We start from the raw sequence: 27,942 nt of genomic DNA on the forward strand, positions 1-27,942 counted from the left end.
AATTTTTCATGAAACTTTATGTATCGTTAGGGTGTCACCATCTAGTTAGATGTCCACCAACATAGCTAAGACACATTTACAGTTAAGTGGTGCTCTGTTAATAGAAATGTACCACATATAATTATAGATCAGCAAAAAATTTTAAGAAGCAAATGCTTAACTAAGTTACCTCTCACTCTAGGTTAACAAGGTATATATTAATACCAAAAATACTGAAATGAATATTAAATATTAATATAAATGAAAACACTAAATATTAGGACAGATCTGTCTGATTCATAAAAGAAACAGAAATCAGTTTGGAGTGATTCTATGGTTCTGGTTGGTTTGATTTCATACTTCTAGTTCAGACTTTGATTACATAATTTTACATTTTTTGTGCTTTTGAATACTGTATTTAAAGCATTTTTCTACCAAAAAAACATAATGACATATTACAATACAAATACCAGAACTGCGTTTAAATCTATCTGCACATTAACTATACAGATCCCTATTATATTTCTTCATTTTTTTAACTTCAGTACCAATTTTTAATTAACTTTATTGCATTTTTGGATTTAATGTAAAATTTGCTTCCCAATGGTGATTGTTACTATTTCTTTCATAATTAAAGTTCATTTCTAAAACCCCTCTTGATCTATACTTACTTTTCCCCTTTATTTGTAATTCCATTTCCATTTTAACATTATTAATTTTTTTCTATCAAAATGCAATCTCCCTCCCCATATTTTCCCTTTCATATTACTTTAACAGAAAATAAGATAGTTTGATGCTTATTGCAGGTTAACGAATCATTTATGCTATTTTAATGCTTTGAAACTCTAAAAGAAATTGGCTGCTTCTTCCTATTGGCCAGTTTGGAAAAACACTAAATCATAAAATGTCAAAATCAAATTGTTTGATTAAGTTAACTTCAGTACAACTACAGTTAAAGCCCAAAGACTGGCTAATTGCTAGTGATTCATCTCAGATCCAACTATGCATTATTACACATACATCAATTTAGACAGCATAGTGAACCTTCTGGCAAATCACCATACATCAGGTAAATTGCTTTACTACCTAAAATTTTTCTTCAAGTTTAAAATTCAGCAATCACATTCTAAATGTAATACAAAAGATATACATTGCATTCATATACTGGTATATACACTAAGCTTTAATAACAGAATATTATCTAAGTACATTTTTAAAAATGTTTATTAAAACTGGAATTGTAATTACAATTTCTTTGTCAGTCTGTGTACATTGAAATTCAGATTAAAAATTGTTGTGTGAGTTATTATAATGAATAGTATTTTCATACATTCATGAAATATTTCTAAAACAGATAAAAATAAACATGTGCAAAGGAAGAAAATTATCTTTTATATACTCACTTGCATAATTATCTTATTGACAACTTTAGAAGGAGTAAATTCAAAGTCAAGGATGTCATCAGGTTCTAAGGTTTGTAACTTGCAGTCAGTCAGTACACCATTTTCTTCTAATCTATATTCATTAATGATATTGTTAAGTTTAAAGAAACCATGTTAACATTTAAACATATTTTAATATAACAGTTAACATATTTTAGTAAAATGTTAACATATTTTACCTGCATGTAAAAAATCTATTGCATTCTAAGATGAACTTTAATAGGGAAACATGAATTTTCTAAACGAAATATCAAAGTTTGCTAAATTGAATATATTAAAGCATATAAGGGCTATATGTCTAAGAAATGTAGTTTAAGACTTTCTAAGAAAAATTAGATTGTGTTCAAATTACATATGAAGTAAATTGTGAAGACATCAGTACTCTTCTGTTACCAGGATAGGATTCAGAAATAATATGTGTGAATGTATGTGCATATATGTGTGCATATAGACACACATATACATATGCACATGCATATTTACATGCATACAAGAAAGCATGCATATGCACATATTATTTCTGAATCCAATCCCAATAACAGAAGAGTATCAAAACATCTAGGCAGCCAGCCCATTCATCTGAATTCGAACTGAGGTTAAGCTACCAGTGTTCAATGATCTTATCCACTCAGCAAACTATGCTCCCTAAATATTAAGTTTACATGCTTAAAACTCTGTTGGAGCTCTCATAGACTGCACTCTATATCAGCAGGAACTTAAATAATGTCTGGTTTCCTCTTTTTTGTCTCTTTCCATAATTGGATCACACTAATTGCATTTTATAATAGTATTATAATCTTTCAAATTTTACCTTGCTTGATTATTTAATCAAGCAAGGTAAAAAGTAAGTTTGAAAAGTTAAAAAAAAAAAAGATAGCTGAAGTATTAAGTAAGAAAAGTGTAACATACTTTTTTAACTTATGAATTTTAATTATCAGATTCCTATAAAATTTGAAAGTTTACAGCACCTGAATGATTAATTACTTTATCCTAAACACATATACAGGTGTATTCACTTAAGCACATACAAACTTCAGAGAGGAACAGATAATTTAAAGATAATTTTAAACTACATAGCAATGTAAGGATGGGAATGCAATCCACATTGTGCAGCACAGTAAACACAAGAAATGAGAGAAACTGATGTGAATAATATTATTTTAATCAGCATATCATTAGAGTTGCAATATTCAGATGTAACAATAAGTGTTCAAAATTACAGCCACCAGCTACATTACAAATGCATTACCAACGCAGCATAGGTTCAGCGACCTTTTTAGAATGTATCAGGATTCTCTCGGATGATCACACTAGCTATATTAATGCACAGAACAAGATATTCTTCACTAGCCAAGGAGTTTTGTATACCACGCTTTTCAGGAACTCCAGAGAAAGAAATCTATGTAAGACAGGCCCTGTTGAACATGCAGGCCAATGAATAGGATCACCACGATCAATCCAAATTTGACAAAATACTGCATTCAAATGTTGCTGAATGGAAAAAGTAAAATAGGTTCGGGCACCAGCATGCTGGAATGACATAACATTGTGCTGCAGTTGCTAGATGGTTTGCTCATCTAACGATCCAGGCAAGATTTCCTCCAAGGAAATATTATAAGACCTGTGTCTGCAATTTTGGCAAAGCCTCGGGGGCTATCTGCCTAAGGGGAGGGATGCCTTCGTGGAGGACTTTCTAAGGGAAACTGGCTCGTATACACGTTACACATGGGGAAAACCACGAAAACGCCCATGCAGCCAGCCCGTTCGCGGGATTCGAACCTCGGACCGAACTACCAGTGCTCAGCGACTTTACCGCTCAGCCGCTGGTGGGCCCAATATTATAAGACCATCTGTCCAGATGAAAAAGGTATGAGAAACAGGCCTACTTATACAGATCAACCATTGCCCACCCTAACACTGACTTCTGGGGTTGTCCACTGTTCATATCTGTGCATTATATGCACTGTAACTGCATTCTGTACTAATGTATGACGTCAGTGTACAGGATAGCAGCTACAAAATAGGGTTCTGTCATACACTTCTGTTTGTATTATTCAACAAATGCAACTCATGGTGTGCAATCAGTAGGAAACAGATGCTGTATACGCTGCTCGTGATATAGATACAAGAGATTCAAATGCAGGATTCTCCAGATGATGGTTGGAGAAACAGCAAGATTTGTAGCAATCATTTGCATGCTAACCTGTGAATTATTTTCTGCAAAACGGAGCACCATCTCTTCTACTTCAGTGCAGTATGCAAGTCATAAAGTCATAGTGTCCATCTCGTTCATCCCCAATTCATTTGACTTGTCCTGAAAGCTCTCATATTGCACAATCTTGGATGCAGACATGCAAACATCTTGCGATGTGGAATCTGCTTATTCGGGTACCATTCACTGTAACGCACACAGTGGCTCATTCATTACAATCGGTCACTCCATATGCTAGATGCATATCTGTTAACTCGGAGTTACTGAAACCTTCCATCCCACTTCCTCTGCGGTTGATTGTTGAATGCCAAATTTCCTAAGCAGACATTTTACCTGTACCAGTAAACCTCTACTATGCTACAAATACATTTCCACCACTACACTGCTACATATTTCTGAATCATCTTTGAGTATCCTATCTCTCCTTGAAGTCTGCAATGCTTAAGCAAATCACCCTACATAACAGTTTGCATATTTGAATGAAAGGTCATTATATTATTTTACAGTTTATGATTTGCATACTGCACTAGAAGACAACAGCCAATTTCCTGCACTAAAACATAAAGATCATTTGAAAACTAGTATTCTGGGCAGTTTGGATAATGACAGTTAGGAGCCCTAAAAACTTAATTTTAACTTTGTAATATATAACATCAAATTCAAATAGAAAATTTTTCCACCCTTAAGAACAAACAAAATTTAAAAGTCATTCACCAATTAATTTTAGACAGTATTTTGAAATTCCAAACTCTGCAGCGATGAAAAATAATTTATATGTTTCTTTGAACATATGCAGAAATGAAAAATATCTTTTAAATTAATATTTATTAAAATTATTTCCATTTGATGTAACTATAAAAATAATTAAACACTCTTACAGCAGAACTAAAGGTGATCCATAACCTGCATAGCAAAGCTTAACTGTAGTCACTGAGCTTGGGTTACTCTTGCTACCAAAAATATTGAGACATTCCTGAAATTTTAAACAATATTTATTATATCTTTCAATAATATTTGAAAATAGTAAACATTAGTATGATCATTTTGATAACTTACCAGTAAAACACTGAGATTTATTTTGAAGATTACAGTTTGCTCTTTGATGATATAATCATGAAACAGTGATGACTGAATATATGCATTTCCTTGAACTGATTTTGTATCTTCTACAGTTACTTTAAGTCCATCAGATGTAGCACAGATAATAGCTACCTTAAAAAAAATAATTACAGAAACATATTTAATTTATTATAATAAGAGTAAACTTTTCACTCTTAAAATGAAATTTTCTCTAAATTTTGGTAGTTTAGTAATTTTCTAGCTTTAGTTTATCTAAATTTTCAACAGTATATTCCATAGTTTTCCTATAGAGGGATTTCCCCACAGAACATCTATAAGCATGTCTTTCACCTCTTGTTCGTTTATGCTGCAGCTTTTAGCACATGTTATTAGTGTGCAATAGAGCAGAGGGTTCAATACGATTTTCTGTTCCAAAGTGGGTAAAATTGAAATGAAACGCATAAAGGTGCTGACAATTTTGTACAGAGAAGTATATGAATAATTCAAAAATTTCCAAAATAACAAGAATTCATCAAAAATTAGCATCGGTAAGGAAGATTAGTAACAAAAAGTATGTGGCAAATTTCAAGAGTTTATGCATTACTGATGCAAGATTGGCATTTATCTGTCCAAATGATGGCAGAAAATCAGATATTCCTCATGAAATTGTTAGAACAACTGTTATTGAAGATTTCAGTTACTGTAATATTCATACAAGGTTTGTCTCTCACTATTTTAGTGAAGAATAAAAATAATATACTAATTTCATTAGCATAGCAGATAACAATGTCTTGTTTTTACAGCCCATCATAACTGAAAAAAATGTGTTTCCAGTATGATCCAGAAACTAAACATCAAAGCATGGAGTGATGCAGTTTTTCAATAGCAAAATCAAAAATATTTCATAGTACATATAGCTTCATAGTATATCAAAAATATTTCACGTGACTCCATAAAGGTCAAACAGTAAATGGGGAGTTTACCTGTGTAGTTCTTAGTCATTTCTTGTATCATGTTCATTGTGCATGGCTGCAGTTCATAGATTTTGGTCTTGGTTTCTTTTCCACAATACACGATCTTATTGTAGCAGTGCATTGAAGTACTTCCTCACAAACAACCACGTTAATGGAGTTGTACCTACCTCAGTAGTATCTCAACCTTGCCACACAAAACTTTTCTCTTCCTAAAACTGAAATCTGCACTGAAAGGGGTCTTTAACACACTCAGATTGTTTTGAAACAGCATTTTGCACATCCAGATTTATTGTGACAAGAAAACTAAAAATAGCAGACTTCTCCTGATGTTTTTGGCAATTATACAAATGCTATCAGACAAGCATTATATCAGAAATCAGTTCAAATATTTCACACTTTCACATTTCTGAGGTCATTAATCAGGTTTTAAGTCAAACCTTGTACTTACAATCTTATGTGAAATTCTGAGCAGTTTGTAAAGCTAGATAATACAGTCAAAAGTCTTTAATCCGGATGTCCATAATCCGGACCTCAAAGCTACAAAATTTCTGCGCTTGCGTAAATGCATAATGTATTTACGCATGCGCATAATACGTTTACACATGCGTGTTTAATGTATAACGGATGGTACAGTAGACGATCGTTTTTACGAACACTCTCGATTTGACGAACTAGCAAATGGTCCCGAATACACTCCCATAGATGTAATGTAATTTTGCGCTCTTATTTACGAACTACAAATCAGGGAAATCTCTTTTTTGTGAACTCAGTTTTCATACTGAAACTGCGTTCTAGTATGAAAGTTTCATACTGAAACTTTCATACTAGAACTGCGTGTTTCATTGGGACGAAGTGTGAAGGTCAAATAAAATCTCCAACTATTTTGAGGCAGCAAGTGCGAAACATCCGAAGAAGTACAGTAAGGAAGGAGGGGGAATTAGGACAAATTTATGGTGTTGTTTGTTGTGGGAGGCTCTCAGAAGAGCATCGGCCTGATGTTGTTGGGTGGGGGTGAGACCATTCATGTTAAAGGGGTTTGGGTTACTTCTAAAAGAGAGCTGTTGCTTTTTGTAATGTCATAGTCATTTGATCTGGACAACTCAATCAGTGAAGTCTCGTTAGTCGAGAGGGAGATTGGGCCAGTTTTTGTTAAGTAAGATTCTTACAGCTATGTCGCAAATGAAGAAACGAATTTGTTTAGCAGTTGAAATAAAGAAGAAGATTTTAAAAGAAGTTGACGAAAAAATATTAAGCAAGACACAAATTGCTCAGAAATATGGAATTCCTAAAAATAGTTTATCGACGATTTTAAAGGCAAGAGAGAAGATCTTTGGAGCTAAAAACGGAAACGATGAATGTGGACCCTCCTCTCGAAAATATTTTTGAGAATCAAAACACCCAAATTTGGAAAGGGCTTTGCTTGTTTGGTTTCGAAAGATGAGAAGCTTAAACATTCCAATTGATGGAAATGTACTTAAAGAACAAGCACACTTTTTTGCTTCCAAATTAAACATCAAAGATTTTAAAGCATCGGATGGTTGGTTACAGAAATTTAAATTTCGGAATGGTTTGAGTTTCCGGAAAGTGGGTGGTGAAAGTGCAGCAGTAGACACGTCATCAGAAAATGAATGGAAAGAAGAAAAGTTGAAATTGCTTCTTTCTCAATACACTGCAGATGACGTTTTTAATGCGGACGAAACGGCTTTGTTTTTTAAGATTTTGTCAGAAAGAACATTAGCTTACAAAGGAGATACATGTGTTGGAGGTAATAAAGCTAAAGAGAGACTTACAGTTTTGATTGCAGCCAACATGGCTGGGTCACAAAAATTGCCTCTGCTCTTTATTGGAAAATATCTGAAACGAAGGTGTTTCAAAAATGTTCAGAAGATTCCTGCTGCATATTATGCTAATAATAAGGCCTGGATGACTGGCAACATCTATGAAAAATGGTTGAGAGATTTAGATAACCATTTTTCAGCAGAGAAGCGCAAAGTTCTCCTAATCGTGGACAATTGGACTGCACACATGGAAGTCACTGTGCTTCAGGCAATCCGTGTGGAATATCTCCCACCAAATGCAACTGCAGTTTTACAGCCAATGGATCAGGGGATAATCAATAGTTTCAAGTGAAAATATAAGACAGTGCTCTTGCAAAGAGTAATCCTTGGCTTGAAAAGGGAACAACCTTATCAGATTGATATTCTTGGTGCAATGCATTTATCAATCAGTGCATGGAATGATGCTTTAGATGAAACAATTTCTAAAGCCTTTCGACATGCAGGTTTTAATAAAGAAACAGACGTAACTGAAGAAATCCATGACAATAGATCTCACGACGAAGATGAGGTTCTCATGCATGAACTTCGCCGTAGAAATCCACAGTTGCCAGAAGTTCGAGGATTTTTTAAATGTGTATTCTAATGTCATCTGCACAGAGGAAATATCGGATCACGATATTATTAGCAGCATAATCAACGAGAATGAGAGACTTTCAGATCCAGAAGAAGAAGAAGAAAATGAAGTAACACCAAGACCGACTTTAAAACAAGCTGCTGAATACTTGTCAGAACTTACACGATTTTTTGAGGCCAGTGATAATTGTGAAATGCTAACAAATATAGAGAAGATGGATTGTACAATCTGTTGTTTTAAAACAGACAAAGATAAGACAAAGATAAGATTATTTTGTTGCTCAATGACTTAATAAAGGTACGTTTTACAAATATTTTATATTTCTTGTTTGTTTAATAGAATGGATATCATTTATTAAGTAGTAATACTATTAAAAATAATTCCTAATACATAAATAAAAGCATGGAATAGTATCACTAACCTGTCTCGAAAACATTAAAATGTGAAATACTAACAATTTCCGATGCCTTTCTAAATTACGAACTCTCGATTTAACGAACTGTTTTCGTAGTCCCTACGAGTTCGTAAAAATGAGCGTCTACTGTATAAGTTAGGCTAAAATTATCTAATTATCTATTTCAGTTAATGTTGCAGATTGCGTTGTTCCTTAATCTTCTAAGTGGATCTGGCTTATTATTTTTGCTGACTGTCAGAGCAATTTTATAAAAAGTAAGCTTGAACTTTCAATTATGTCAAAAAGAGTTTCCGATTCTGGAGCTGCCAAAGCATCTACAAAGTGAAAGTATGTTTCGATGTACCGCTTCCGATAGTGAAGAAAGTGACAGAGAGGTTATTGAAAACGAAAAAATTTCGATTGACAATTTAGTTGGTATTCTCGACACAGCAATTACGGGACTTGACCAGTGGAACTTTGTAACTGAACAAGAAATTATGTCTGTTTATAGAATTAAAGAGAAAGTATTAGCACAAAAAACGAAGCAACTTAAACAACTTACATTAAAAGAAATGTTTAATAAAGTAAACAAATAAATATTAAGCTTTTTTTTTATAATTTTTTTTTTGTAAATTTTGATACCCTTTAGATCAAAATTGTTCTTATTTCATAAATTATGGTTTAATATTTTTAATTTTATAATTTCTGCATGCCATCTTACCAGATTTAAACTGATGATCTATAATCCGGAAAAACCGATAATTCGGAATTGCCGAAGTCCTGACTAGTCCGGATTAAAGACTTTTCACTGTATAGTTAGATTTCAAGTACTTGTATAGTTAGATTTTGCATTTTTACAAACTGTTTCAACTACCTACAGCACATAATACGGGGTTGGGTAGAAACAATTAGACAATTTACATTTATCACTACGCTGACTTCTTTGTAGGTACATATACATATTGCTAAGCAAAACATTTTTATTTATACTGCAGTATTACCTGGAAAAGCATTGAACAGAGTGAATTTTTCAGGAAATTGCTGCAAACGGGTTAAAAAAAAAAAAAGGCCCAATTCCTGATCACCTAAAAATGTCCGATGAAGCGCATTTTTATTGAAATGAACATATCAACAAACAGAATTTCAGGTACTGGGCAGTACTACAGAATTACGTTTACCTGAGAGAGTTTAAAGAATATAAATATGTGATTTAAGGAGATACATCCTTTAAAAAAGAGAGCACTACTGAATTAAACTAAATTTAAAGCGGACATACTCGCATTCACAAATAAGTTTAACATCAGAGGAAATTCAGACTTGGATTGATATTAGTTTTTATTGTAAAGCCTAGCAAAGTTCTTATAGCAAAAACACAAGTCTTTCTTGTGAGGCAATAACACTTTTAAGAAATAGATTCATAAGACAATAATAAAAATACTTTGTATTTCTTTGCTAAAGCAACCATTGCAATGGCAGCTGAAATGTGCACACTACAGACTGGAGAATGAAGATTCCATTTTGGGCAACCATGGTTTCATTTAAAATAAAGCATAGCACTATTTTTGTCCCCCCCCTTGGAAAACAGGAATATATGGAAGATTTTGCAAGCTTACTTCAAATAATGTCTATCTAAAATAGAATTTTGCCTAATTTTGAAATTAAAGTTAATGTGCTTATCCTTTATTTACCACATAATAAAGGATTTATTATTACCTTATAAAACATTATCATTGTAAATCAACTGCTATATCAAGACCCTAAAAAAATTTAAATTATGTTAATATTAACCTTTAACTGGTCACACGGAATTTGGAAAATGACACATACACACCTACATAAAACAAAACTTTGATTTGTTAATGAATTTATGGTACTCTTCTGTTATCGGGACTGGATTTAGAAATGTGTATACTGTTATATATGTAACCGTAACTGTGTCAATTATTATCACTAATCATAACTGTAATATAATATAGTAAATTAGCAATGTAGAATAAACTATGTTTGTGTACATCACTAAGCACATACCCAACATATAAAAACAATACATGGTGCAGTCGGCAGAATAATTTAGCAGTAGCATATGCATCTAAGGCATTAACAGATACACAGAAGAATTATGCTCAAATTGAAAAGGAAACTTTAGCTATTGTATTTGCATGTGAGAAATATACATTTGGAAAATACATTACAGTGGAAAGTGACCATAAACCGTTGGAATCAATTTTCAAAAAGCCATTAAATAAATGCCAGTAAGATTACAAAGAATGCATATAATATTACAGCCGTATCAGTTTGAGATAAAATATAAACCAGGAAAAGAACTTTTTATAGCGGATGCATTATCAAGATCATTTTCTGATAAAGGATCTGATTTCTTTGAAGGAGACATAGAAGCTCATGTTGGATTGGTTGTAGAATGTATATCAATGTCTAAAGGCAAAATGGGAGTTTTTCAACTGGAAACAAAAAAAGATGAAGAACTACAAGTTTTAAAAAAAATTAATTAATACTGGATGGTCAGATGAAAAATGTATGGTTCCTGAACTGGTAAAACCATATTTTAACTTCAGAGAAGAACTATCAGAAGCAAATGGATTGATATTTAAAAATTCCTGTATTGTTGTATCAAGAAGTTTACGAAAAAAATATGTTAAATAAAATTCATTATTGTCATTTAGGAGTAGTAAAATGCAAGATCAAAGCCAGAGAAATATTATATTGGCCAGAAATGTCAAAAGAAATTGAAGATTTGGTAATGAATTGTCCAACATGTTTAAGTTTACACAAAGCTAATACAGTACAAAGTCTGAAATCAGAACTCGTCGGGACTTCAGCAATTCTGCATTTGGGATTTTTCCAGATATTGGATCATCAATTTAAATCTGGTAAGATGGCATGCAGAAATTATACAATTAAAAAGATGAAATTGTAATTTATGAAATAAAAGCAATTATAACCTAAAGGGTATCAAAATTTACAAAAAAAGAAAAAAAAGCTTAATATTTATTCGTTTATTTTATTAAACATTTCTTTCAATGTAAGTTATTTAAGTTACTTCATTTTTTGTGCTACTTTCTCTTTAATTCTATAAACAGACATAATTTCTTGTTCAGTTACAAAGTTCCACTGTTCAAATCCTATAATTGCTGTGTCGAGAATACCGACTAACTTGTCAATTGAAACTTTTTCGTTTTCAATAACCTCTGTGTCACTTTCTTCACTACTGGTAGCGATATTTTCTGCTACAAACTACAGATTTCGTAATATAACTGTAATATAATATAGTAGATTAGCAATATAGAATAAACGATATTTGTGTACATCCAGTTACCATCACTAAGCACATACCTAACATATAAAAACAATACATATACGTACGCACATGTGCATGTATGCAGACACATAAGTACATATATACATGCATACATTTCTAAAGCTGGTTCCGATAATAGAGAAGTACTGAATTTACTAATAACTAGTTACTAATTAAGACACAATAACATGCCGAACAAATATTAATTTAGAAGTCAAACAAAAATCAGCGTTATATTTTCAAATTTTCACAGGACTAGTTTCGATGGTTTTATCGAACCATCATCTTCAGCTGAAAAGTGCAAATGAAAGAGATGATATAATTATTAGATAAGATACGAAAGCCACTGGCGTCATCTGTTGATGAAACCAGAACTAAAACATAATTTCTTTAAAGGCTGAAGGCAAAGATGGATTGGAATTAGAGTTTGTAAAAAAAGTTAAAAACATTTCTCCTAGAAATTTACTCATGGTTTCTTTTGATGTAAAATCATTATTCACCAATGTTCCAATGGAGGGTGCATTAAGATGTCTAGAAACCAGACTTCGCAAATTTCATTTCTCTTGCATTGACATTGATGAACTAATTTCTCTCTGTTTGAAACAAATGCATTTTGTTTTCCAAAATAAATATTACAAGCAAACTGAGGGATTAGCCATGGGAAGCCCCCCTCAGTCCCATCCTGGCTGATATCTACATGCATTATTATGAATCAAAATTATTTGACACTTCCGGTATGGTTCCGCTACGTAGACGATACTTTTACTTTGTTTGAAGGTAAAAAAGGTGATTTAAATAAAGTTCTTTCAATAATGAATTCCATTTATCCTGCTATTTACTTCACTTCTGAACTTGAGACTTGCAATTCTCTTCCATTCCTCGACATTCTGGTCAAGCGTAACACATCCAACTTCAGTCCTACGGTTTACTGTAAACCTTCATCAGTTTGCCACACTTCAAATCATGTCATTCGATTAAACAAAAGTTAGCTTCATTTTATTACTATTATTAATCAAGCAGTTAAAAAATTGTCATCTCAACTCAGCAAAAAGCACACTCTTGTTTTAGGAGATTATAAGAATTCCGTTGTCATTCCCTTCTTTCTATCAATTAGTTGTAAAATTGAACGTATTTTGCAGAAATTTAACTTTTAGGTCGTTTATTCTCCCATCAATAAAATTCCGAGTTCCATACTCAAAGACCCCATTCCGGATATGAATTCCTGGGGTATTTACAGGATTCCTTGCCAATGTGGCTTAATTTACATTGGCCAAACTAAGAGAGCCTTAAAATTTCATTTTAAGAAACATGATATGTTAGAAAAAAGGAAACACAGAATCTTCTGTTGCCCAACATTGTTGGTCCGAAAATCACACTTTCAATTTTTCTGGTGTCAAAATTATTCAAAAAACATTTTCCATTGGTGAACTGGATTTTCTAGAGGCATTTCACATTCAAAAAATTTTTTCTGTTATAGTTAATGACCCTAATTCCAATCCATCTTTGCCTTCAGCCTTTAAAGAAATTATGTTTTAGTTCTGGTTTCATCAACAGATGGTGCCAGTGGCTTATCTCCTGTCCAGGCTTTCTTATCTTATCTAATAATTATACCTTATCTCATTTATTTGCATTTTTGCAGCTGAGAATGATGGTTCAGTAAAACCATTGAAACTAGTAAAGGTTATTAGTTAAAATTTAATAGCAGAATTAGATTTAAAACTGAATAAAACATTTTGCTACACTAACTAATGCACACTTACTTACATATACATATTTGAACTATACTATGTGCAATACATTTAAAATACATTACAAACAAAGCAAAATTATAATTTGTCATATACAATATTAACTATCTAAAATGACATTATTACACATTATTAAGGCCATTCTTAGCGGGAGTGCAGCACATAAAATTATGTGGGCAGCCAAAATTGGGGGCGGCCGGACTCTTGTGATATCATGTCTAAATATTTTAAATTCATTAAATTCATTGTAAGTACTTGTCATATGTAAGTATTTTTTATACATTTTGTCATATATGAGTCTTATATTTTGTCATATATGAGTATAAAATAAAATATTTCATTAATCCTTCAGCATTTTTTTTTTTTTTTAATTTGAGGGTGACAATCTTAGCAGAGTACTCAGGCAGTCAACGGCCCTAACCTTTTTTTTTACAATCTTTTCATTTTTTTAACAGATCAATGATTTATAACCATATTTTTATTTAGTTCAACAGAACTTATGGGTTTTCATCTGCAAAGAACCCGTTGACGCCGTTGCATTTTTACTCACCAAGACGATGAGCCGAGCCATAAACGTGATATTTAGTGCATGTAAATTCAAGTTAGCAAATGTACTCTGAACTTTAAATGAATGTCTCTAGCTATACCTTACATTATATATAAATAATAAGTCAAAAAGCACCATAAAAAAAGTTATTTCCTGATAAATCGGCAAACATGAAGGTCATTCAACAGCTCTAAAAAGAGAGAGGACATGTTGCAGAAGCCTTTCTCGGATGACAGCTTTTGATGCAATGTGTGTGGGTTCTGTGGTACCCAATACTTGAAGTTCTGCTTGTTGACCTAATCATTTGGATGAAAATGTGCTTCATCGGACATTATTGGGTGATCAGGAATTGGGCCTTTTTTTAAAACTTTTTGCAACAATTTCCTTAAAAATTTACTCTGTTCAATGTTTTTCCAAGTAATACTGCACTATAACTAAAAAGGTTTTGCTTAGCATTGTGTGTTTCATTGCACCACATACAAAGAAGATATACACCACACCACGTACATATATACTTCAATGCTCACCAAAAGCTTGTTCACAACATTAGTACAGTAATTCAACTAATTTCAAGCTCTAACTGTGCAAAAGAAAGTGCAGAATGAATGTATTTATAGCATACTTATTTACTCTAGACTTATTAATAATCGACATGCTAAAACAGCTAATCTGTATCAGAATTTCAAACATTTAAATACATTCTGTTAAAATTGCTGCTAAACACCTCTCATGTATTTGACACCTTTTACAAGATCTTTTAACCTTTAAACTTTTTTGCAAGATCTTAATATCTTTAGATCTTTGCAAGAACCGTGATCTTCATCAGATTATTTCAAAAAAGAAAATGAGCTAAGTTGATTTAATTTTATGAAAATAATGACACTTAACACTTTTTCAAAATTATTTCATCAAACATTAAACTTAAATATCACAGTTATAAGAAAAAAAGCAAGCATATATTATTTTCGAAAACGAACAATTTCGATTACCTTTGATGAATTTTCTATCTGTTAACATCTCACAAATCTAATACAGTACAAAAAATTGCCAACTAATCACATATTTAAATTTTTATGATTTAAATTTAGTTCTAAAAAAAATAAAACTAAGAAATTTACACTTTTTTAAAACTAATAAAATCTATGGTATTACTTCAAATGAAGTTTAAAATGAAATGAACTTGGATAAAAATTTAAGCTTACTTCTCTAAAATGAATAGCTTTGAGTAACTGCGATAAATTTCTAGTGTTGTCAATAGAAGCTTCCAATACATATTCGCAGTTATCCTGACTACCTTGTGCATTCAGCTTTGAAGCCATGTATTTCAATGACTTTAAAAATATATATTTAAAAAAAGAAAAATGATTGGCATGCTATAAATATGTTTATTTATTTATTTCCATTTAAAATTTCCGCCAAATGAAATTTTCTGCAGACGACTACACGATGGTTATAGATAACTTCTACCAACTATTTCTCATGTCGACAGTATCTTAGATACTTCAGCTACTGTTGTTTCATAGTCTACTTTCAAATATTAAAAATATTAGCTCTCATAAAATCAGAAATTAAAATATTTATTATTCATTTTTTATAATATAAACTAGGGAAATAAATCATTGCTAAATATAGCACAGTAATCTATCCGCGCCGCGTCATTGACTTTCGTTATGGGTCAGAGAGAGTACACTTTAAAGTTTTCGTGGTTTTAACCGCTGTCAGGGATTTTTAAATTTTATAATGTATACAGTATTTAAGAACATATTAAATTTCTTATTTAACTTCTACAGTCCAAGATGAATTTAAATGAAACTTATAATGGTAACTATTTTTCAGTATTTATTATAATTGTGTAAATATGAAACATAATATTGTAAAATTAGCAATATGAAAATCCAGAAACATTATGTAAACACATTTTTCTTCTGGAATTTGCTTTGAAATGAGGCTTGTCAAAAAGGCTTTTTTTAGTTTGCATAAATTTTGATCAGAAGATTGTGTTTTTCTCCATTTAATACATCTATGGAAGCATTAAATTACAAAAGTCAATTATAATCAAGAGCAAAAAATATCATCTTGTTTTCAACATAAAATATAATCTAATTATTAGCTTCTAAGAATTTTAGAATAGTAATAATGTAATAAAGTAGATAATAGTAAATATGTAAGGCATTCTCTACTTTAATGTTAAGGAAGTATGTAATAATATGCAAAATCTAAAACGTTCTGACATATGACTATTCATGTCATATTCATTTCATTGTTATAAAAATGCTTTCTTCAAGCATAGAATTTCTTAATTGTTTATTGATGATATATACTTTTTCAGTATATAATCTGTGAAATGTTTGAATAATTTCTTGATCATATTCTTCAGCCATATGTATGTGAGGAATCTGAAGTTTTTAACTTTTTATAATCCAAAGTTAATTAACTCTCTTGTATGTTTCAGTTTTTAATAGCTGCATTAAATTTTGCATTACTTTTTGCAAGTATAAAAAGTCACATAATATGCTATTAAAATATTTTATTTCTTTGAGATACATCCCTTCATTTCAGTCTTTTTTGAACTAGCCAATGGAGTGAACTGGTAAAAGTATATTTACGGGTACTCCTTGGTGAAAATTGCTGGTATATGGATACCGAGTTTGTGCAATTCTTTGACTTGGTATTTTGGCTTGCGTAGTGATGATTTTTGTGATAAAAATTGTAGCTACACAAAGTCAAAATAACAATACAAAGAATTGCACAAATTCGGTAGCCATGTACACATCGACCTATTTTCACTTAAAAAAAAGGCTAATCTTTGGAATATGGTAACAGGTAATTTGGCAACATTTTGGTAAGGCGATCAAGTTTATTAACTAGGACTTTAGCAGTGTACATGGATAAAGTCAAGAGTGTGCGCAATGCCACTTTTGTGCAATTCTGGGATGTTTTTTTTAAGTGAAAATAGGTCAATGTGTACATGGTTACCGTGTATGTGCAATTCTTAAAAACGCGGCAAGTAGTTTGTGATTCTGCACTTTCTCCCAATTTCGCACCTCATCTTCGTCATGATTAAGCACTTTTGTTCCATAAAAGTTCTAGCATAAGATTGATTGGGTTAGCAAATTGTTGGAAAAAAATGTTGGAAAAAAAAAATGCCTTTACTTCGTGAAAACAAAATTGAGTCCAAAAACAAAGGTTGCTGTAGCAGTGTTGGGCGCCAAATTTTTGCCAAAAAATCACCAAGTTACCATAATACAAAGATTAACCGAAAAAATTGGACAATTGCACAAACTAGGCATTGCACACTCCCTTGACTTTGTTCGTGTATACATCGAACTATATTTACTTAAAAATTCAAAGGAGCAACCAACAAAAAAATATATAATCTCAATAAACTGCATTTTAAATCAAACAATGAATTAATCTTTGCACTACACAAAGGAAATATCCCCTTACCTTATTTACGAATTAGCACGTCTTCAGTCAAACAGCATCCAAAAACTTCCTAAAATTATCTGAACTAGAATCTGTATGCTGGCATCACCACATAAATTTACAAAATAAGAGTCAAACATATTCTCCATAGTACCATATTGTTTGACCATACACATTAACCTCTTACAAACAGGACACTTAATAATGGCTACTAAATAAACCTTCATTTACACAACAGTCAAGTAATGCTCTTTTCTCTTCCCCTTTCTTTCCAAATCTTACAGAAACTTCCAATTAATCTTACCACATTCAGCCCTTTTACCATCTAAACCAAAAAACAAACAATGTACTTTCTAACCAACACACACAACAAGCCCTTACAAATTCACCGCAATCATGCAACCGATTACATCATAATAGGGTTTTCCATACCATTCAAATACTAAGGCTACCATTAATAAACCACCACTTGGCGATAAATGAAACAACAACTTCACGATAATACAAGGGGTACCCTTCTCTTTACTCTAACCCCTGAACTTAACTAGGACTATTGCGAACCATGGGAGAGATGTGGTCGGCAGGAATAGAGTACTGGCAAACATCACACATAAGGGGAAAAAAAAGGCATGAATGAAGTTCTCATCATATTGCTAGCTGTATTGAAAAGAAAAATTGAGAAGCAAATAATTGTATTGATAAAATATTGGAAAAATCTGTAAAATATGAAATCAATTTCAATTAGTTTTAAAGAGATTAAATCCAGATAACTTTAGCAAAAATTAACAATGGTTTTTGCGGACACAGAGAAAGTATCCCACATACATACATAGCTAATTTTTATCTGATGTCAAATTATTGGCAGAATATGACGTTTGATGAATGATGTTATAAAAATGCTCTCAAGCACTGTTAAATATTTGAATCCTGCAATATAAAATGAGTCGACTGATTGTTTAAATAGTAGTTGTTTGAAAACAAAAAGCTTTTGGATGAAATTAAAAGTTCCCTTTTTTATTTCTTTGTACAAAGTAAAGAGAGTATCGTAATCGCAGAAAACTTTGGTTTCCATATTTCAATGGAAATATTCATTTTGGCCGTTCCCAAACCCATCTGCGACCGAGCGGTCAGTCGCTGAACACTGGTAATTTGGTCCGAGGTCTGAATCCCCCGAACAGGCTGGCTGCATGGGCCTTAATAATTTCCCCATGTGTAACCTGTATACGATCCAGTTTCCCTTAGAAAGACCTCCATGAAATCATCCCTTGCCCTAGGCAGATAGCACTCTAGGCTTTGGTCATAATCACATAAACCAAACCAAATCGAATCCATTTGGCTCCCCCCCTTTTTTTTGCGCTGTGTCACGTCTGTTTGTGTAGACAGAATAAAAAACTTTAAAAAAAAAAAAAAAAAAAAAAAAGATTGTAAAATAGGTTAAAAATGGATTCAAAAGGGATTTTTTCTTAACATCTGTATAATCGCACGTACGTACATATGTATGTATATATATGCATCGCATAACTAAAAAAATGATTAGCAGTAGAATGTTGAAATTTTGTACATGGGACTGCTATAATAAAAAAATTAGAAGTTTGACTCCCGTACGACAAAGCCAACCAGCGACTGAGCAGTAAAGTCGCTGAACACTGGTAGTTCGAATCCCACGAACGGGTTACATGGGCGTTTTCGTGCTTTTCCCCACGTGTAACGTGTATACGAGCCAGTTTCCCTTAGAAAGTCCTCCACGAAGGCATCCCTCCCCTTAGGCAGATAGCCCTAGTGTGCTTTCCCATAATTAAATACACCAAACCAAACTTGTACGACAAAAACTGACCGGGATATTTAATTCAAAATTTGCAGTTTTTGATGTCATTTTCAACTTGCCTTGAGGTATAGGTTAATTAAGTTAGAATCATTTGAGGAAATAACCTTAAATGAAGTGCAGCAAAAAATGTGCATAATTTAATAGGCTGTACAAGGAAGCCATGTGTGTCCATATCAAATTTTTAACTATTATTCCTGATCTGATAAAAATCGTTATCAAAATGTTGGCTCCTGGAAATCTCGATTTTTTGGGGGGGGCAGTACTATAAATATATTTGGGGGCCCAAGAAATTTTTTACATAGGTGCCCTAGAGTTCTAGTTACACCACTGGTTACACATAAGGAAAACCATGAAGATATCCAACATCCAGATTGTTTGCCAGAATTCTTACCTGAATCAAAATAATCTATCTTAAAAAAAGTCTTAACTACTTGTTTGCTGTTGAGCCAAAATTTACTTTGGCAGTTATATTGTAATTCTAAATGTCATTGCATTATATGCTTTAAGTGTAATTTTAACTACAAAGTAACTGCGATAAATTACAAACAATAACAGATAGCTTACATTTTAAAGATAAATTAAAGATTTTACACTTTGCTAAATGATAACATTCTGAGAAACTGCTATGTGCGTGTGTGAATTAAGATCTTATATTTCATACACTGGTGGCACTTGTTGAATGCTGCTTTTAGATTATTTCCATTCATCACATACTTTAATTTCGAGGTATAATGTCTGCAAAGTTTGTTTTCTAAGGACAGTATTTAATATAAGAAGTAAAATAATGTCCTGTTCTTAAGGTCTAACGAACAGCGAGTACTAATAAATTTAATTATAATCACATTTTAATTCTAGTTAATGCACATATATGTAATTGTACAGTTTATAATACAGTTTCATTATAATTGCATGATTTATAATTACAGTTGCACTGTAATCAAAGTATTTCTCATGACAGTTATAGTGTGATTGCTTAAATTGTAATTTATATTACTGTTGTAATAATTGTAATAATTACATTTTAGTTGAATTATGCCCAATTTTGATACAACCAATATAGGACTGAATTTTGACTAAATTAAAATTTGAACTCTATTTTAAGTTTTTATTCCATTTGTTATATCTGACTATAAAAGTTTATATTAAGTAATTTACATGTAATATTCTAATCTTGAATAATGTTTATTTTGAATTAATTGCCTTTCAGCATATATCTGTGGGTGCTTTATGAGTTGTAATGATGCTAAGGACAAGAGACCATGTCCTAAAGCCCCCACTTCGCATTACAGAATTACTTCAGGTTAGTTTTTTAAGCTCTTTAAACTTATTTTGGTATGCTGTACAAAAAGTTCATTTTTCAAAAATAAAAAAAAAAAAAAAAATTAAATTTGTAGTTAAGGTAAACAATATGTTTAAAATTTTTTTTATTAATCATGCTAATGCCATAAATGTTAAAGAAGCTTATTGCTGCAGAAATATTAAAGTATTATTAAAAATACATACTATATTACTGTATGTATTTTTAGGTATTATTCAGTGTGTATAATTCCAAAATCCAGACTTCCAGATCACTAGCAATACATTTTTTAAAACGGTTTTTTGTGAAAAGAGAGAAAGAATCAGATTTCGAGAGTAGCATCTGGTTTATGCTTAATGCATCACGTATGCACCATAAACATTTTTTCACAATAAAGCATGTGGAAGGATTCTTAATTTCACTTCATTCAATTTCAATTCATTTTAAATTCAGCATTAAATAAAGTAGCTCCATATTGAAAAAACAATAATTTATTAGTATAAATCTGTATGATTAATAATTTGGCTGCCTTTTTGCTTGGCATACATCTCAAATTAAAATAATATGCCAAAGTTCAACACTGATTTTTACATTTGCTGAATAATTTATATCCCTGATGACACTGATTTTTACATTTGCTGAATAATTTATATCCCTGATGACACTGATTTTTATATTTGCTGAATAATTTATATTCCCGATGACACTGATTTTTACATTTGCTGAATAATTTATATCCCTGATGACAAAGTAGCAAATCATTTTTTATTATCTGTTGCTTTCTTTTACTACATGACTATCAACTGATGGCAGCTTGAGAAATGACTTGTGCAGCCATGTCTAAAACTTTATTTTTTAAACATTAGTAATTGAGTACAAAACAGTACTGGGCAATGATTACAGGTTTCAGCCAACTGTGTTAAGCTTGTTGACAAGGAAAAATTTAATAGTAATTTCTTTCCATATGCAAAAAATAGATTTTGTAAATGATATCGGTAAGCTAAAAGATTAAATTCAGTGCCGGTTGTATTAACAATAGCTGATTTGTAGTCGAAATAAGCTGTTAGTATAGGTGAAAATGTATTTTTTCAGGACTCTGATAAACCTTCAGCATATCCAGGAAATACAAGAAGCAATACAAAATTTAGCAGAACAACACATCTGTAATCATCAGTCTCAATGATACATCAACAGTAGTGTGTAGTGGATGCTAGGTATGCTTTATGATGATACACGTGAATTTTAAGAATTTCGGATATCACAAACAAAAAGCAAAATTTTCCAACTAATAAAATTTGTGAAAAATGGTATAAATGAAGATGATGTCGTAGAAGTTTTCTGTTGTGATGACAGTGCCGCAGCAGTGGCAGATTGGCCAAGGAAATCAGCCTTGGCAGGAAAAAATGTCGGCCCCATATGAAATATCATTTATACATATAAGTTATCATCATCATCATCCTAAAAAAATAATTTTATAAAATAAGAATATACCTTTGCAGAAAAGTAACACTTTATATATATATATTCAAATAAACTGCAAACAATAAATAACAGTGACTAAATAATTATATAAACAAAACAGCGTCTAATTCATAATTAGCCATTTAAATATTTTTAATTCCAGGTGCCTGGGCAAATATTTCCTCCATTATATCTTCAGTTTTTGCTTTAGCCAAAATATCCTTCTCTATATTCATCAAGAGCAGTTACTTTTTACAATTTGTAATTTTAAAAAAGCTCTTTCACATTCGTTGTTGTACATAGGGTGAGTACAAACTTATATGCAAAAAAGACATTGGCGTACATATTACTATATAAATTATCTTTCAAGAGTAATTGACATGCACACAAAATGCAATTTTTTCAAAAACTGCAGTTATCTTTGGACCATGCTCATTAATAGATAGAGCACTCTCTCCTTCTGACTTGGTATTGGATTCAAAATAATGATTTTTAATTCAATTTTTTAGTATTTCCCATTTAATTCCTAGATCTTTATATTTGTTCTGATTCCTGATATTTTTAAGATTATTATCAATTGTTACACCTTCATAGTGCCCTAATATTGTTGTGTGCGTACGGGTTCGTTATGAAATGAATGCACAAGTCCGATGAAAAATGAACAAAAATTTATTATTATCGCAACAAAAATGCTTAAATTTTCTCAAATAATCGTGCAGTATTACAATATATCACAGTAGTTATCTTTTAACTACTCAAATGCCCAATAGAACGTAATTCAAAACATCTAAAGAAAGCTAATCCACGAATTCGCTACAATCAACAAGAGCAGTTTTCTAAACAACAACAAACTAAGCAACTTCTACGAACTGAGATGTTTTCCTTCTTTTATAAGATTTTTAAAATCACGCGCTAGAATTTTCCAGTACTTTCTTGAAATCAAAAAGAGATATTTATTTATTTAATGCACGCGTTCTTGTATTTTCAATTTTCTGGCTTAGCTTTCTTTTAATATTCGTCACGCGTTGCACTGCACGAGAAATAAAACCATTTAATTTATAATTGAACTAACATTAGCTTTTTAAATACCAAATTTGTAACACTGCCCCCTTCCCAAGGACTGCACGTCCCGGGCAGTACAATCCCTGGACAGGAAGCCAAACTTACAACTAAAGGCATAAATGCAATAATAAACATTACATTACAATAGTAAACAACATGAACAATAAATGCAATAAATAAAACAAATCAAATGCTATCAAATACTAAATACAAATCAAATATTTTACAAATTTAAATAAAATTTAAATAAAATAAAAAGTAAAAGAGATAAAAGTCGATTATAGGAGAAATATTGCTTTAAACATGCTCTCTTGAAGGAGCAGGGAATGGATCAATATTTCAATCGTGTTTTTCCATATTTAAAGGCACTACTACTATGATGTAAAGTTATTCCAAGTAAATAAACAAGTACTTTTTAAATTATATAGAAAATGAAAATATATAAATTAGTAATATAATAATGTTAGAAGTGAAAAAAATATAGATATAATAATTTAACTAAATTCTTCCTCCTGTCTCCAACCATCTATGATGGCTCTATATATGGTTGATGATGCCATGAGAATAGACTGTTATGTGCACAGTAGCTTTATTAACCCTGCGGTCTTCTGTAATGTTGCAGTTTATGAAATAAAAATTAATAATACATTATATGTATTGCAGTAGGTAAATAAAACTTGATTTTAAAATTTTCATTCTGGATAACTTTTCTGTTTCTTCTTCAAGTATACAATCTTAAAAGTGGAGGCCTTTAATCAGAACTGGGATTTCTTTGACATTAAAACCAGGATGTACAGAGATTACCGTTACTATTCAAATAGTTTTTATTCTGTTAGCATTCTTTGCTTTGACTAAAGACTATAAAATTCCTATTTTAGAATTACTTTTTAATGTTAAATTTCTGTTATCAGATTTTTAATTTTATGTATTACTTTAAATGTGCTAGTTTTGTGATTAATGTGTTTTAAAATTTGTTAGTTGACTCACCTGAGAATTCCCTTAGAACACATAACATGGCCACGTGTGACAATGACTTCAGATCAATGGATCTGCATACGTCATTCTATAATGTATGTATTGCTATCAAATGTTTTTGTATTTTTAATAAGATATTAATATATGAAAATGGCAGTTTGATTTATATTATTATTCCCTCCCATAGGAGATCAAATTACAGAAATGGTACTGCAATCACTGTATTGAATCCTCACAATTCCTTGCCTCAGACGTGGCAAGCGGTAGCTGATTGTGCCCAGATGAATCCTATAAAACCAGTTATTGCAGTTAAAGGTAATTTATGATATAAATATCAATATAATTTATTTTTTCATTATTTTGTATTTTTTAATATGATTGAAAGAATAGTTACTTTTTATCATGATTAAAAAAATCTGAAGTGTGCACTACATGACTTCCTTGTACGGAATATTAAATTATACACATTTTTTCTTGCATTTCATTTAAACTTATGGGATTGAATTAAATATACTTCGTCGATAGCGCATAAACCACAAAGAATAAATGCACTGTTTAAAATTCACTATATTTGTTTACCATAGCCACACTCTGGCCCTAGGTTCACTTAACAGCATTACATTTCATTCATTTTTTAACTCAGAATGCACCAAATTTATATCATCTTAAGAATTATCTAATCATTGCCACATGTTCTATTCAAATACTATAATAAATCTAAAACTATGTACAAAAGAATTAAGCAAAGAACAACAACAACAAAAAACAAAGTTTTTCAGATGATTCAGTATTTCTCATTCAATTAATTCAGTTCTCACTTCGCGACAAGACAAAAATACATAAAAACTCAAAATGTCTGTATTGAAAATTATGAAGTAAATCTTAAACACTTATTTCTTTGAATGAATTCCAGAATGGATTAAGCATGATTTAATTCATAGTAATAAAAGAAGGCATTATCTTTGTTATTGTGAAGCTCACTTTCTTTAGACCAGCAACAAATCTACTGTTCTGCTGTTTCAAATGTAAAAAAGCAATGGCCGCCATGGCAAAAATTATTAGGTTTAGTGACACTTAAACAATGCTACATTAATCTACTTAAGTGAAACAATAACTTAAGGTACTTACGTATTATCGCAACCAGGTTGGCACTATTTGTAAGTTTGAGTAAAAAAGTATGAATAGAAAGAAAATGTACATTTATTAATTACAGATAATTTTTAATACAGTTTTTTATGTTACAGTCAAAAGTCGTTAATCCGGACTCGTCGGGACTTCGGCGATTCCGGATTATCGATTTTTCCGGATTATAGATTATCAGTTTAAATCTGGTAAAATGACATGCAGAAATTATAAAAGTAAAAATATGAAACCTTAATTTACGAAATAAAGAACAATTATGATCTAAAGGGTATCAAAATTTACAAAAAAAAGCTTAATATTTATTTGTTTACTTTATTAAACATTTCTTTCAATGTAAGTTGTTTCAGTTGCTTCGTTTTTTATGTGATAATACATTCTCTTTAATTCTATAAACAGACATAATTTCTTGTTCAGTTACAAAGTTCTGCTGTTCAAGTCCTATAATTGCTGTGTCGAGAATACCGACTAATTTGTCGAGAATACCGAAATTTTTTCGTTTTCAATAACCTCTGTCACTTTCTTCGCTATACGAAGCGAATTATAATGACGAGGAATTTTATTTAAATTATATCAAAGAGAGTACATTGAGATGAAATACTGCATTTAGTAAGGAATTATAATCCAAATAAAATAAAAACATCTGCCCTGAAAATAAGGATAGTGCTGACAGATCGACTTCCAATTCATTCCTTAAATTTTGTTCAAAAAAGAGCAAAATATGACAGAAAAAAGGTCACTGTATTTTTTTCATTCTTGAATGACTGAATATGAAGAATTAATGTAAAAAATAACTGGAATTGTTTACCCTTCCTGTCTAGTTTTTAGCCTTTGCTTGGGAAAATATTTTGCACTATTCCTAATAATTATCATTATAAATTTCCGTATTGTATTTGGTCTGAATTGTCTTAATTTACTATGCACATTAGATTAAGGCATCCACAGGGGCTCACTCTTTATGAGACAGGTGTAGCAATCTTGAGGAAATCTAGTCCTTCAAGGTATCATCCTCTTGACGATGCAAGTTTTAAACATTTTGTGGTTTAGTTGTTGGAATGTATTTGGCATAAGTGTGAAAAAAGCAATACTTAATAATAAAGTTAAAACAACCTCCCCCCCCCCCCCGCCCCCGAAAAAAAAGTAATGGGTTAGCAGGATTGAGTGTGTGAACAGATTGGTAGACAGCAAGCTCATTGAGATCATAAAAAAAAACCTTAAATCCTTTTGGGCTACCATTAAAATCTGAACTTTTGAGATTTCTTTTTTCTTTATTTGTTCAAATATTTTACAAATATATTATTAATAGACTTTTGGGCGACCATTTAAATCTGAACTTTTGCAATTTCTTTTTTCTTAATTGTTCATGTATTTTACAAATATATTAATAACAGACTTATTAGTATTTATTCATATTCACTGTTAAAGTTTTTATTGTCTTAATTTTTAATGTGCACACATTTTAATATTGCTTTTGTTATAACCAGATGAGCAAAATCTGCATGTGCACCACATTGAAATAAAATCAACTAAGATAATATTGATGATCTTGAAAATTAAAATTCCCTTATCATATTGAAATTTAAACATATTTCTTAGTTGGTCAAAACATTGAAGACATCTGTACCAGAAATTTCGTTCTTTAATAGCTAAGCTGAATACCAGCATTAAACATTGGAAAAACAATAAACATATTTCAATAATCAGTATAATTTTTATAGAATCACCATCAGTTAAAAGCAGTTTGAATATTTGTTTAGAGCAATCGTTTGATATGCTTAAAAAATAAAATTTAATGATCTCCAAATTAAAATTGGAAATGCTTTCAGTACATGGCTTCAATAAAAGTCACCTAGTAGACTGATGTCTGAAAATTTGAGTTCTAGTTTCTACTAAATTTTATAAAGAAAAACTTTAACTCCACATTTTTCTCATGTGTTTAGATAAATATATCTTCAGTATCATGTGTCAAACTACAAATCTGTAAGATCATTACAAAAAAAGTATTTGTTTAATGATTTAACAGTTTTAGCAGAATCAGGTAACTTTTGCATACTAATTAGGGTGTCCAACTCTGTCAAGTATTAATACAAAATATATTAATTATTTTTATTATTATTGTAAATTATTTAAATATAATATTAAAATTAAAGTTCATGTAAAGAAACAGTTGCTTAAAGCTTTGCTTTTAGCTTTCTCAATAATTGCAACAAATTTCTGGTATTTTGAAAATGAAATATTTAACAGACTTTGAATTAGCTATTTGACAAATGTAGAATTTTCATCATTCTTCTAAATTCGTAATTGCTGAAATAAGAAAAAAATTTCTAAGTCATGGTAATATTTTCAGATTCTGCATTATGTATTTTTTTTTCAAATATTGATGATCTTGAAAATTAAAATTCCCTTATCATATTGAAATTTAAACATATTTCTTAGTTGGTCAAAACATTGAAGACATCTGTACCAGAAATTTCGTTCTTTAATAGCTAAGCTGAATACCAGCATTAAACATTGGAAAAACAATAAACATATTTCAATAATCAGTATAATTTTTATAGAATCACCATCAGTTAAAAGCAGTTTGAATATTTGTTTAGAGCAATCGTTTGATATGCTTAAAAAATAAAATTTAATGATCTCCAAATTAAAATTGGAAATGCTTTCAGTGCATGG

The 27,942-nt window shown here is 31.0% G+C and overlaps 2 protein-coding genes across 5 annotated transcripts in view; one reads left to right on the forward strand and one right to left on the reverse strand.

Moving 5' to 3' along the window:
* Positions 1-15,709, reverse strand: part of Rad1 (Radiation insensitive 1) — a 38,799-nt gene extending 23,090 nt beyond the window's left edge. Inside the window, exons 1-4 of the mRNA XM_035363075.2 lie at positions 15,286-15,709; positions 4,690-4,845; positions 4,512-4,606; positions 1,383-1,494 (exon numbers count right to left, since the gene is read on the reverse strand). Of these exons, the coding sequence (XP_035218966.1) occupies positions 1,383-1,494; positions 4,512-4,606; positions 4,690-4,845; positions 15,286-15,402 (480 nt within the window). The 5' untranslated portion in view covers positions 15,403-15,709. The remainder of the gene's footprint in view (positions 1-1,382; positions 1,495-4,511; positions 4,607-4,689; positions 4,846-15,285) is intronic.
* Positions 15,710-15,724: 15 nt separating this feature from the next.
* Positions 15,725-27,942, forward strand: part of LOC118192173 (clathrin heavy chain 1-like) — a 35,289-nt gene continuing 23,071 nt past the window's right edge. The window contains exons 1-5 of one of the 4 annotated variants that reach the window (XM_035363073.2): positions 15,859-15,904; positions 20,542-20,634; positions 21,724-21,845; positions 24,133-24,224; positions 24,317-24,444. In XM_035363073.2, coding sequence (XP_035218964.1) covers positions 24,184-24,224; positions 24,317-24,444 — 169 coding nt within the window. In that variant the 5' untranslated portion in view covers positions 15,859-15,904; positions 20,542-20,634; positions 21,724-21,845; positions 24,133-24,183. Of the gene's footprint in view, positions 15,905-20,541; positions 20,635-21,723; positions 21,846-24,132; positions 24,225-24,316; positions 24,445-27,942 lie in introns of all 4 variants that reach the window. The other 3 variants (XM_035363074.2, XM_035363070.2, XM_035363072.2) reach the window with 3 other exon arrangements.

The sequence above is a fragment of the Stegodyphus dumicola genome, chromosome 1 (assembly GCF_044657685.1).
Source record: "Stegodyphus dumicola isolate Sdum_Otavi_A_Nest chromosome 1, ASM4465768v1".
Classification (NCBI taxonomy): domain Eukaryota; kingdom Metazoa; phylum Arthropoda; class Arachnida; order Araneae; family Eresidae; genus Stegodyphus; species Stegodyphus dumicola.